This window comes from Dermatophagoides pteronyssinus, unplaced genomic scaffold (assembly GCF_027571235.1).
Source record: "Dermatophagoides pteronyssinus isolate colony J.1.1.1.1 unplaced genomic scaffold, Derpt_VIB-CSIC_2022.12 sq0001, whole genome shotgun sequence".
Classification (NCBI taxonomy): Eukaryota; Metazoa; Arthropoda; class Arachnida; order Sarcoptiformes; family Pyroglyphidae; genus Dermatophagoides; species Dermatophagoides pteronyssinus.
Genome location: NW_027461525.1, coordinates 3,305,153 through 3,318,599, shown reverse-complemented (window position 1 = coordinate 3,318,599; position 13,447 = coordinate 3,305,153). Strand labels below are relative to the sequence as shown.

Genomic DNA, 13,447 nt, shown 5'->3' with positions numbered 1-13,447 from the left:
TCATTCTGCAATCATTTCAAAAACTCGTTAGTTAGGTGTTGTCGTTGTTAGCTATGATGATAGTAAGGTCAAAGTTCAATCATTTGAAGGCAAAAAAAATGTTGTTTATATTGAAATTTTTGTAGGCATTATTGTTAACAATTTCTTATTGTTTTTACTATCTGTAATTCGTTCGAAATGGAATCATCTGAACCGAAACTTTTGATATTCTTGTCGCTTTTTGGTCTGATTATTCTCGTTTGTTTTTTTTTACAAAACTAGGCCTCATTTTTTTTGATGAGGATAATGATAATGACAAATGTTTTAAGAATAGAATGAGCAACAGGTGAATGTTATGTAGCTTCATTGATTTCAACCTATTCACATGCACACAAAAAATAATGAAAATTACTGAAATCAATGTAAAAGTCGTTGAAGCCTGAAGATGATTATCATCATAGTAATAATGACTTTGAAATGCATTAATCAGTCAGTCATTTGGAATGCCGGATAAGATAAAACCACAAATCAATATCATCAAGTTGGTATGTGTGTGAATATTAGACTAATGATCAATGCAAGAATGTTATATTTCTGTCTTTTTTTTGTCATTTACAACATATCTATCTTTCTATCTATATAAATATTTAGAAGAATTTATTTGATCAAACATTGTGAAATGATGTTTCATTCGTTAGCCAATTAATTTCTTCATACTGTCTATCAAATGTTAGTGGTTTGACAAATTTGAGATTTTTGTGAGTTTGTTTTGTATTTTCAAGCGGCTGATCTTGTTGATACATATAAATCATACATGTTTATATGACCTCGATTTTTATTGTTATTACTTTTTTTGTTTTTGTTATTATTCAATGCTATATCCTAAACTCAAATAGAAATCAACAGCCACTCGAATTAATGATTGTTGATTGTAGTTTAAAATTGATTGGACATTTTCATTTAATTTAGATGTTAGATTGTTTGTCAGTATTCAACTACATGCACGCGGGCAGCCTATTATTATATTATTATACACAATTATTATCAAATGGATCGAAAACACGATTCGAATCATTGATTATTGAAAATCATTTTAATCTTTGAAAATCCTCAGTATTAAATCACGAATCGTTGCAAACCATTAAATTTTTTTATAACTTTTTTATATTGTTTTTGATCATAACTTATTTGAGAAAAAAAATTTCATTGACATTCTCCTGTAAAAGAATTTATCGTTACCTTCAATATTTATAGTTAAAAAGTAAAGGTTTTATTCATCCTTTTTCTTTTGTATAATGATGATTGGTAAATATTGACCATAGTCAGTTTTATTAGCATTGATGATGATGATGTCGACAGTGATGACGATCATTATCTCGAAATGAATCCATACTTTTTGAAGTCCTTGAAAAGGACGTTTAATAATATGGTCACTTCACCTCCCTGATTTTCGATTGTCACCAATTGTCTACCTTCATGCCCAGCTGCCAATCGTGTGTCAATAAACTCTGGTCGACGTGATTCAACAAACCAATTCGCTATCCTTGCCAATAGTGTTGTAGATTGAGGTGTAAACAGACGTATTTGTTGCCGATGTTCGCCTGGTCGGATAGGTAAATGTGTCCATCCATAACCACGAATGACATCATTGCCAAGATTATCCATACCATAAACGCTAACTTTTGTACAAAAAGTGAAATTTTAAAAAGATTAGATTTTCAATTTTTGATAATAAGCAAAACTCTTACCAATCATTTGTGGCCATCCAAATACATTCGTACTTTTAAAAGTAGCTTCAATTGGTAGATTCCAGACAAATAATGGCAGCTCCCCAGGTTGATCAGGTCTTCGGTTAGCCATTTGTGATATGAATACCGTATCCTTGTCGTTATTATTATTATTATTATTGTTACGTTTATCGGATGTTGTTAAATTAGCATTGTTGACCAACGCCCAATCAGGTCCATAACGAAATAAACATTTACAATAAACATTTTCATAATCATGACCAATGAACGAACTGCTTTCGATTTGTCCATGAATATTGACTAGGAAAAAATTTCGAGTTAACAATGAAGATTGATTGTCATCATCCATTCTATTTAAAAGTTATCGATTATTATTGCCGCCGTTTCGTCTTCACCTTAATGGCAAATTTATTCAGTAAATTAATCTATGATAATATTAATCGAATAAAAAAAATATAATGAACCAGCAACCAGGAAGACATTTGGGTTGTTTGTGATTGTTTGTTATGCATTGTTTTCCTATCTATTGTTCTCTTTTTTGAATGAATTAACAATTCAACATAACACATACCTGAGAATCTCGTTTTTGTCATTGTCATGGATACCGGATCATCAAAACCTTCTATGTTGCGCCATCTTTTGATATTGAATGTTATTCATCATTTCTAAAATAATTGTTAAGATGATTGAAGCGATACTCGACCACAGCTGGTTGAAGGGGACCAAATACTTGGACAAACAATATTGACCTTTTTTGAAACGATTATAATCACAGACATAAGATCGAATGTATTTCACGTTTATGATCATGTATGTACTTATGGTTTTATATCACAATTTTGATACCAGAATTGGAAAATTTAAAAAAAAAATACAAACAACCATGTCTGTGATTATTGTCGTTCCTCATCGGGTACATATATTGCCACAAGGTGGAACCGTTATCGAAACGAAATTTGGCCCGAATTCAACCGGCTTATAGGCAAGCACTTTTTTTCTTGTTTTCCGATGTTAAATAGAATCTTCATCCATTCTATTTTAAAAAATTTACTTCTACTACTACTTAATTAAAGCATTGAAGCATTATAATTCTTAGCTAGATAATTCAATCTTCTTTGTGAATTTCCATTTATATTCCATAAATTTCAACAAACATTAGTAAAGATTTTTTTTACGATTCTTATTTTATCCTCTTTTTTGTTGTTGTTGTCGATAATGATTCTTATCATCATCATTTTTTTTTCTTCTGTGTAACATGATGTATGACTCTATGTGTGTATGTGTGTTTAATATCCTTGTGTGATTGTGGTGCAATATTCAGGTCTAAATTTAGATCAGCGACGGATATGTCATCTTATCATACGAGTTGTCATCGTTTCGTTTCACTGATTGAAATATCATAACTATTTTTTGCAATGAATGAATTTCAAAGATTTCAAAATTCCGATTGGAAGATAAAGAATAATGAACGAAATACATTATTTACATATTCATTTCCGTTCAAATTGAATGTTTATTTATAATTAGTTAATCTAGTCTTGGCAAGTGGATAAATATCAATTTTTACAAATCAGATTCCAAATTTTCTAGCAACAAAAAAAAACCAATTCTTGAATCTCAATTCGATTGTACAAGTTATGAAATTTTATCCCAAAGTTTTTATTTTTTATTTCTTTGAAATCTAAGATTTTATATGTTTTCATTTTTTCCGAATTGACCATTGATTAAGGAAAAAGCAACAGGCAGTTAGGCAAGCATATTATAAAAAAAAATGGAAAATAATATTAAAGTTTCAGATAAAAATTGTTGATTTCGTCCACTCGTATGTTTGTTCCAGCTCGATGTTTTTGTGTTTGTTTTCATCATATTTCATTATCATCTATCAAATATTCGTCGATTAGAATGATAATGAAAGGTATGTGATCAATGAACACAAACGAGCATATAACCATACATACGAGTATTATAATTATCCCAAAACTCCATACTTCTTTACATTCCATAGTTTTTGTTCGTGTAACATATAAATCAATGAATGATTTTTTTTCTATATGTTATCATATATGGGAACATCAAGAAGCACGGAATTTTGGTGGACATTCGATTCGATTATTGTAATTTATTCTGTTGTTGATTGTAATCTGGAAAAAAAAGAAACCTAATAAAAGAAAAAATGAATAAAATAAAGTTTTTTTTAAAAAAAGGTTCATACATGCAACAAACATAATACAAGCTGAAAACAAAGCAAAACAGCAACAACTAAAACAAAAAATATACAGAAGTCAAAATAAGACCCGATAAAATAACATGTGTTCACCAGATGGGATTTGATTGGAAAGACAAAAGATCTAAGTAAGAAAAAAAAACATTGAGGGTCATCATAATCATTCAATGATCATTTCAAATCATTTGAATCTCTATGAATAGAACAATAGGTGATATTTAAAAATTATTATGGATGTTAGGAACAAGGTTTGTTAATTGTTGGGATTGGTTTGTTCTAATTTTTTTGCTTGATGTTGTTTGACATGGAAAACGAGTATTAAAAAAAAAGATAAATAGGAACACATTTTCGGAAAAAAATTCTGTAAATAATTTACATGTTTTATAAAATTATATTTTGAAGAAATATTGAAAATCATTATTATTTGTAGGATTCGATAATCAAATTTTTTTTTGTTTTTCGAAATATGGACATCATCAAATGACAAATTTTAATAGTGAGGCAATAAAAAAAAGTCAATAATGTCGATGTGTAGTTTCATTTGATTTCATATCAATCATTGATATGATTTGTGAATGAAAACCGTTTGATTGTCTGATGAGTATATGTGTGTGTGTGTAAAAAGTTGGTGGATATTATCAAAAATCGTCGCAATCAATTTATATTAAGCTGTGATTCAATTTTCGAAACCGATAACAAAATCGGATTTTTTTTTGTCTTCAATAAGCATTAATATCATCGATGGCTATGAATAATCGATTGATATAATTATTTATCATGCAATATATGAGCAATCGATTTATGATGATGATGACGATTTTTTTGGTGATAATCATAGGGGACCATTAATGGCTTCCCTAATGGATAGATCATAGGAAAAAAACGAAAAAGATCTAGATTTAGACAAGAACATGGCATAATCAAAGTTTCGACAATGGAAATTGGAAGATGATTATTTTAAACTTCTTTAAAAAAAGATTCGACATTTTCGTTCGTCAAGAACGGTTGAAGGCATTTGGCAAGAGAATCGGAATGATCTTGGTTACTTATATGGCCATATCGGTGGTAGATGGTAATGGTGATGACGATGCTGATGATAATGTTTAATGTTTGCCAAAAACGTTAAAATTAAAATGTGTAATATATTGTAAAACTGTATGTTCAAAGAACTTGGTTCGGTCATTAACAAATGTTGGCTGGTGTTCGTTGCTGAATATTTTTCTTCATTTTGGTTCTTTTCTAAGTTTTAATATCTTTACACACACATGTTCTTGTATATATTAATCGTATACGAGCTATAGCTTCGAAGAAAAAATTGAAAGCAAAAAGTTCTGGTTAGTTAACTGTAAGATGACATGGGTGGTTGTTTAGTTGATTATGTTAGTGTTATGGTGGTGGTGGCGGTTATAGCAATGGTGATGTAAATTCAGACAACCATCAACCATTCATTCATTCAATCCACCCCTTAAAACTAAAATGCCATCGTTGTCGTCATTTAAAGATATACGATAAATGCAACCGAAATTTTTTTCCCTACTTCTGGTTACATGTTGTTTTTTTGGAGCACCACCACATCATGAACATACACAAACTCGAATCAGTTTAAGATGGCTAATGGCAAAAATCAAATAATTTAACAACAAAATTTATAGCATGGTACTATTATACCATGCCAGCAAATATTCAATTGCCATAGCTATAAACCAGACGAACAAAGCGTATCATTTTTTTGGATTCAACATAGAAACTATTGAATGGAGGAGAAGCTTCAATTCTAATCGGTGAGGATGATTGAGGATCAGGGGAGTGGCAAACTCCGTCCTAAAGTTTGCGATTGTGAAAGGATTTTTTTCCTATTACGAACACAATACGCAACAGGCAAAAGTCTTGACAATGTAAAGGACCAAAATCAACCGGCGACAGAGCATCAACGGAGATTTTATTTTTTGCATACGCCGTAAATTCTGTGTCATTCTATCTTCAAAAAATTTTAAATATTCTCATCATCATCATCATCATCATCATCATGATCTTCATTAATCGTGATATAGTTGTGATAGCATCGAATAGAATCCATATTAGGAAACTTTGGCACCCCATTTTACATTGTGTATTGGACAAAAGCCAATGTGTTGATTATAATTGTGGATAAGATACTTTGACAGATTCTCTGTTTTCATCGTTGTTATTCAGTCTTTAAATGTTGATACTAATTATTTTAACTGTATTCTATAAATAGAGTTATATAAAATGCTGATGATGAGCCAATGGGAAAACAAAAATGAATGGATTTGATGCAAAAGAATTTATATCCGACATCGCATCAGCGATTTCTCATTTTTTCACGAATGATGGCCAAGATGCCAAGCATTATGATTTAATTATTTATAGTTTTTGAAAATTCCTATAACAACGACAGCTACTGTTTCAAAAAAATAGAAATAAATCTATTGTCGATATTAAGTGTCGACCTTGGAACAAGACAAGTTATAGCTCAAAGCTTAATGCTTGTGATATTTTCATACATATGGAGTTTGACCCTACATTCTCAACGGCCGGTGACCGGCTAAAATTCGATGACCTTCCGTTCATTTATTGTTTCTTATTTTGCTCTTTTTTTTGGTGATTTATGAATATACGGTTTTCAAATGAGGATGACATGAATAGTCTTGGAATAGAATCACTTTTTTTTGTCTAGTCTTCGGTCTAATAAATTAAGGTTTTTTTTCTCACAAAAAAATAAAATATTTTCAATGAACCGTAATAAGAATTAAAAAGCACATCACATTTAAGAAGTGATCGGATTTTTCATTGTTCCTATACATTCAGTCATTTTTCTAGCAGTGCATTCAACTTTTTGGCCAAGTTTAAAAATGTAATGGATAATTTTAAATACAAAGCAACTAAATTCGAATTCAGAGGATAAAGGAAAAAATCTAATTCGATTGGAATGATCCGATCTTTTCTTTCATTTCGATCTTTTTTTGATTATTTAAATTGGAATGCAACAATGATTGAAAGATAAACAAACAAACACCATTTCGATTTCTAAATACAAATTATTCTTTCGTTTATAAACCGCGCGACAGATATATATTTTTTTTTGTTGAAAACATAAACTTTCCTTTTGGGAAAAAAATTTGTAGAAAATTCAAAGTCTGCGAAGTTCGATGTTGAATGGTAATATTCCATCGTGTCGATCGTCGCTTGTGGCATCTTCAAATCGAATTACACGAACACACCACACACATGTATAAAAACATTTGCACACATTTTCATCAATATAATTCATGATTGTAATAATAATAACAAAATTACACAATGATCATTTGAACATCAAAACAGTAGCGAAAACAAGAGTGAGAAAAATAAAATCCAGACATACATGATGTGTGTCTGCTTTTGTTTAGATGATCATTGGTTCATTGATTTGGATTCCGGATGTTTGTTCTTGTTGTTTTTTCCCGTTGAAAAAATAACCACCATTTTAATCGCGATGATAATGATGATGATGATGATCAACATGTGGATTCGATTAAAACTTGATTTTATATGTTCATAATGAGAGAAAACTGAAGATAAATTTTTTGTTCAATGTTTCAATCAGATTTTTTTCACAAATCAAAAAGGATATTCGACAATTTTGCTTTATATTTGCCCGTTTGTATCTCAACCCATGGATGTAGATGATCGTTTTCGTTTTTTCTTTCTTTCTCGTTTTCAAAAACAACGAAATCGTTTCGATATTTTTTCGGTATTTGTCTCTACGATTCTTTATATCAGTTAATGTTATTCTCACAGTTGTTTTTTTTTGTTGTTGTTGTCATTGGTCGTTTTATCCTTCACTCAGCAACTCTATTTTCAGTCAAAAGAATGTATAATGATATAAAATTCTTCTTTCGATTCTTGATAAACATGACGAACAAAACAACATAAGGGGGAGAAAAAAATCCTACCCACACCCTGAATAAGAACTTGACAGAAATGTGCCATAATATATACATCTATACCAGGCGAAAATGTTTATATCGTTTTGCATTTATTCTTGTTTCACATCAACCAAGAATAGTTGTTGTTGTTGTTTTTTTTTTGTTTTTTTTTTGAAATTTCGGTTTCGTTGATTATTACATTTTTTTCTTAGCTATCGTAGATGAAATTAAACAAAGAATGAATTTAGACAAATTAAGAGACGGGAACAAATTTTTTTCTTTTTCTTATTCAGTAAACTTCCCTTATTTAGCTGATAGTTGAGATTTTTTTGCGCTAAAATTCTTTGTCATCATCTATGACAACAGTAACAGTGTTTGTTTTGATTCAAATCATTATAAACCTTAATTATGATTTTGTAGAAAATAGGCAAAAAAACGAATCCGATTATACAGATTTATTTACAAACAGAATTTTTCCATTTTGTTTTTGTGCAATATTACTATTTATAATCAGCTAACAAAATTTTGTTCAATCTATTAAATTCTCCATATAGGATATCCTGTCTATCCTAGATCATATATTTCTGGAAAATCATCAAGATAATTCATCGGTTTTTTTAAACTGTTAATCACAGTGGTTAGAAAGAAATTCCTTAAACAATCAAATTATCATACTTCAATTCATACGCCCCGTTCAGCTACAATGTGGTATGATAATTTTCTATTTAAAGAAACAAATTTTTTACAATCATCATCATCATCATTAGTGGATAAACTCAAAAATCCGTTACGAGAAAATTCGTCTTATTTTATGGCAACGGTTATAATGTGCTAATGTCAAGAAAATCGAAATTTGATGTTCCCATGTTCATTTTATCACGATAGTGTTCGGGAGATGACTGAAAAAACCAAAATTAGACTTGCTTAAAGCTTGTTCCATTCGAGTACATTGACATATGATAAGCATATTAATAAAAACAAGATGGCTTTGATGAACAAGAATATAACGTAATTTTGGAGTAGTAATTGAGAAAAATCCACAGGTCAGTGAATCAAAATTTGGCAATGCTATAATTTGTCAGTTTATATTAAGTATAAATTTCATTTAATTTTCCATTGATTTAGATCATTGATTGCAATGTGTGGATGTAAAATTATTTGTGTCACAGAATAAAAAAAGTTTATAATCATTTTAAAAAATCCATAATGAATTAAGGAATATTGGTATTTACAGAAAAAACAAAAAGTTTTCATTTTAGGTAAAGTTTTTTTTTGGAAAAATTAGTTAAAATAATGTACACCCAATTAATTTGGTTTGGACAATGAAAAATAGTCATTATTTGGGGGTAGAATTCGAAGCCAAGGATGAAGCTGAAGATGAATGACTCTGGTTAGTAAGTTGTTGAATATCAGCAAATGATGAATGACTATTATCATTGTTGGTGGTGGTCGTCGTCGTTGCTAATGTGGGGGTATTTGTTGTCGTAACTGAAACATTATCATATTGGGTATGTTTAAACCATTCAGCGACATCGACGTATGTTTTCGAATAATATTGATAGAATGGAAAGTTCTATAAAAGAATAATAATAATATCAAATATAATACGCACATAATATCAAATATGAACAATTTCACTTACCATAAGTTCTTTGTATTTGGGACGTTTTTCTGCTTCTTTGGTCAAACTTGAATCGATAAAAAAATGAAATAAATAATAAAATAAATTGAATTAATTTTTTAGTATATAAAACGATAGTTGAAAAAATTCAATTCGAAAATGTAAATAATGGCAACCAATAGAAATTTTGATCGATCATTGAGTAAAAATTCTATTGAAGAAATACAACAAGAATTGCTTCAAAATAATGATGCATTACGATTTCATTTCTGGGCAATGACCATCTATCAAGCATATTATAGTTGCTATATGCAGCATCACCCGAATGCTTATAATGAACGTGCAAGAATTTTTGAGCAAATGTTTACGAATAATAAAAATTGTTATAATAATATAACATTTGATCAAGTTCGATCTTATTCGGCTAGAATAGCCCGCAAATGTTTTCCACGAACACTATTGATTCAATTCATTGATTCGAAAAATGAACAAAATCAATCAAATTTATATGTCGAAATTCAAGATGAAACGGGAAACATCATAGTCAAACTGCAACGTCAATTTCAATTCGAATTAATAAGAGTTGATTTACCTGTAAGTTATTCATTTATAATTTGTAATCTATAATCATTATGATTTTTAACATTGATAGATTGAATGTAATTACAAGCTAAACAGCAAAATCATCATCAAGATCACTGATCAATATAATCAAATCATAATTGATAAATCGATTAAAGAAGGTGATATTTCAGGTTATACAGGCTACATGGAAAATCTTGGTGATCAATTTGGAATTCTACGATTAAAATGGACCATTCGTACAGATTTATTGTTAGGATGGCCATGCAATCCTAATCGATTTATTCCTCAATTGCTAATGGTGTTATTGAAAAACGAATCAATGTATTTCTATTTTTTCGAGCCAGTATTCAATGCTTTAAGTTCTAATGATAAGATCATTGTGTTGAAAAGTCTTCCATGGTTACGATTAATTAAAGGTGATCGTTGCCATATCAGACAACTAGCAAAAATTTTTATGGTATGTTGTCATGATCAAACAAACTCAGAGTCGCTACATTTGGATTTAATGATAGAGAATAGTAAGATATTCTTTCCTTCTTTGACAAGAGAACAACAAATAAATACATTTTGTTATTTTGGTCAAAAATTTGAAAAATATCTTATTGGCAAAAGCAAATCACTACCGATCAAAGATCATCAACAATTGATTAACTTGATCTTTCTACTGCAAAAATTCGTTTCAACTGAAAAAAAGAAACGCAATAAGCCCACAAATTCCAATTTGAAAGATGTGTATGAATTGATTGAATTGATGCGACAAATTATGACAGACAAAAAAATTGACAAAAATGTCCGAAATTTCAGTTCCTATCTAATCTCCTTTTTTGATGAAAAAAATTAAATCTCATTTACTTACCATGCTTTAATAAATGATTTAAAGTCTTCGGAAAAACCCTTATCATCTGGTAACCGAGGTGGTTCTTGTTGAATCACAATCGATAATATTTCAAATATTGACGACCAATCTTTGTATGGGAATTGTCCGGTGGCTATTTCGATTAAAGTGATTCCCATGCTCCAAATATCCGATCGTATATCATAGGTTCCATCTGATGGTGGTTGTATTCTTTCAGGCTAATCAAAAAAAAAAAAAAAGATAAAATTTCAATTTATGAAAAATGAAAACTTGAATTCAACTCACAGCCATATAAGGTGTTGAACCAACGGTTCGCGTATGAGCTTTTGAATCAATCAGATAGCCAGAAATGCCAAAATCACACAATTTAATAATGCCCTGATCATTGATCAATATGTTTGAAGGTTTAATATCACGATGAATTGCTTGGAGCTCTTTTTTAAGATAATCCAATGCATCGATTGTCTAAGAAAAAAAACATCATAATCATGAAGATCTCGAACAAGATAGTCAACATACAGCGACAGCAACTTTTCCGATTATCCGTTCTGGAACGGTCTCGTTGCGTTTGGATAGATGTTTGATTAATCGATCAAAACACGTGGCCATCAATTCCATGAATATCCATATTTCGGTTTCGAGTATTAAGTATCCATAACATTGTACCACATGTTCATGGTTTGATTTTTGCAATAGATCCCTATCTCTTTGTATATGCCGAATTTCATCCGGGTTTCCACTTCGGCGCATTTTCTAAAAATAATTGATGAAATGATCAATAAACGTTCACGATAATGACAATGAATGATACCTTAACAGCCAAATGAACATTTGATGGTCGATGAAGCATTTTACACACCTGGGCAAAACTACCCGCACCAAGTTCACGGATCTGAAGAAAATCACTTTCTTTGACATTTTCGAATTTCTATGTAGATAATTAGGAAAAAATTAAATGATGAATATTAAATTATTAATACAAAATAAAATTACCGTTTCACCGATTGTTAATAGAAAACTATTACGTGATAATTCCAAACGATTCTGATAATAAACACTATGTGGAGTAGAAACACCGCTTGCTGTACATCTAGCCGAACCAACACGTCCACTTGAATTCGTTACAGTATTTGCTGAGACTTTCCCACTCGAATCATGATGATAATTTTGTTTATTCGAGTGATGATAATGATTGTTGCTGTTATTACTACCATTGGGATTGTCAAACAAACCATCACAAGGTCGAGGTTGCGATCGATTCTGTACATTAGATGATGATGATAATGATGCTTTTAATTTCAGTGGCTTCGGTATACGATTAGGTGCACCACCAGAACAAACATCACCAAAACGACTAGAATTATGATGACCATCCATCTGTTTCAACATATTATCTTGGCTATTCGAAAGACTCACTATGAAAGATATAAGTATGAATTTTTGTTAATAATCTATTTTTGAATATTATATAGTCGTGAAAAAAATTCTTACAATCTTTAGGCCTTGGTCTTGGACTTAATGAATGTTTGTCAATTAAATCGGTACTAGCCGATTGTTGTTGATACGCTGGGGAATTTTTATGTGAACGTAAATCCAATTGAAGACGAGAAGCGTTACCTCCAGATGAGTTATTATTGTTATGATAATGATGACTATGATGGCCACCACGTTGATTGACATTCAATGAATATTGACGACGAAAATTAACAGGAGAATCTGGTGTATTTATTGCTGAATAGCTACTTGGACCAATTCCGATAGAAGAAGCATTATAAGGTCCGGGCGTTAAAGGAACTTGACCACCGAATGATGTTGTTGACGATGATGATGATGCTGTCGATTGATTATTACTATAATGCATTTGATAACCATAATCTAACGAATGATTATTTGGTTGTTGCTGCTGACGATTGTATTGATAGTATGGCGGTGTATTATTATGATAATTATTATTATAAGTTGGATGATGATGATGATTGGAGGCATTGGTTGGTGATACTGGATTCATTGTACTTAAGGTAGTTGTACCACCAGGTGTGTCGGGTGATCTTGACGTTGACCAATGAGAAGATGATAATGAAAGTGATGATGGCGGCAATACTTGTTGTTGATGAAGATGTGGCGATTTGATGGTTAATGATGGACTATTATTATTCACTGTCGTCGTAGGCTTTAATGATATTCGTATTGGCGTATTGTTTGCCAAAGCATTTGGAGATCGAATCATGGTTGTTGTTGTCGTCGTCGTAGTTAATGATGTAGTAGATGTACATTGTATATCGGCGGCATTATTTTTGATTAGAAAATGTGAAAGTTTATCATTCTTTGCTGATGATGATCTTGCTGATTGTGGTGTTGACTGTGGTTGTATCGAACCACTGGACATGTTTGTCTGTGATGAATTCTGTCTCACAATCATTGAAGAAGATGATGAAGGTCGTTGATTCTGAAACCAACCTTTAAGATGATCAGTAAATTTTCCAAAGAATTCCATTGTTTTTTTTG

The 13,447-nt window shown here is 30.6% G+C and overlaps 3 protein-coding genes across 3 annotated transcripts; 1 reads left to right on the top strand and 2 right to left on the bottom strand.

The window, feature by feature from the left end:
- Nucleotides 1-1,226: 1,226 nt before the first annotated feature.
- On the bottom strand, nt 1,227-2,790 carry B9d1 (B9 domain-containing protein 1). The gene is made up of 3 exons (XM_075823530.1): nt 2,299-2,790; nt 1,728-2,152; nt 1,227-1,658 (listed from the first exon to the last, which is right to left on the bottom strand). The coding sequence occupies exons 2-3, from the start codon at nt 2,074-2,076 to the stop codon at nt 1,351-1,353; spliced, it is 657 nt and encodes a 218-aa protein (XP_075679645.1). The 5' UTR covers nt 2,077-2,152; nt 2,299-2,790; the 3' UTR covers nt 1,227-1,350.
- A 6,297-nt stretch (nt 2,791-9,087) lies between these two features.
- On the bottom strand, nt 9,088-13,436 carry LOC113793114 (uncharacterized). Its single transcript, XM_027343085.2, has 8 exons — nt 12,434-13,436; nt 11,936-12,357; nt 11,754-11,870; nt 11,462-11,695; nt 11,228-11,407; nt 10,943-11,160; nt 9,523-9,568; nt 9,088-9,453 (listed from the first exon to the last, which is right to left on the bottom strand). Exons 1-8 carry the CDS (start codon nt 13,434-13,436, stop codon nt 9,217-9,219), a joined length of 2,457 nt encoding a protein of 818 aa, XP_027198886.2. The 3' UTR covers nt 9,088-9,216.
- On the top strand, nt 9,655-10,956 carry LOC113793115 (uncharacterized). The gene is made up of 2 exons (XM_027343086.2): nt 9,655-10,095; nt 10,154-10,956. Exons 1-2 carry the CDS (start codon nt 9,670-9,672, stop codon nt 10,925-10,927), a joined length of 1,200 nt encoding a protein of 399 aa, XP_027198887.2. The 5' UTR covers nt 9,655-9,669; the 3' UTR covers nt 10,928-10,956.
- Nucleotides 13,437-13,447: the final 11 nt, after the last annotated feature.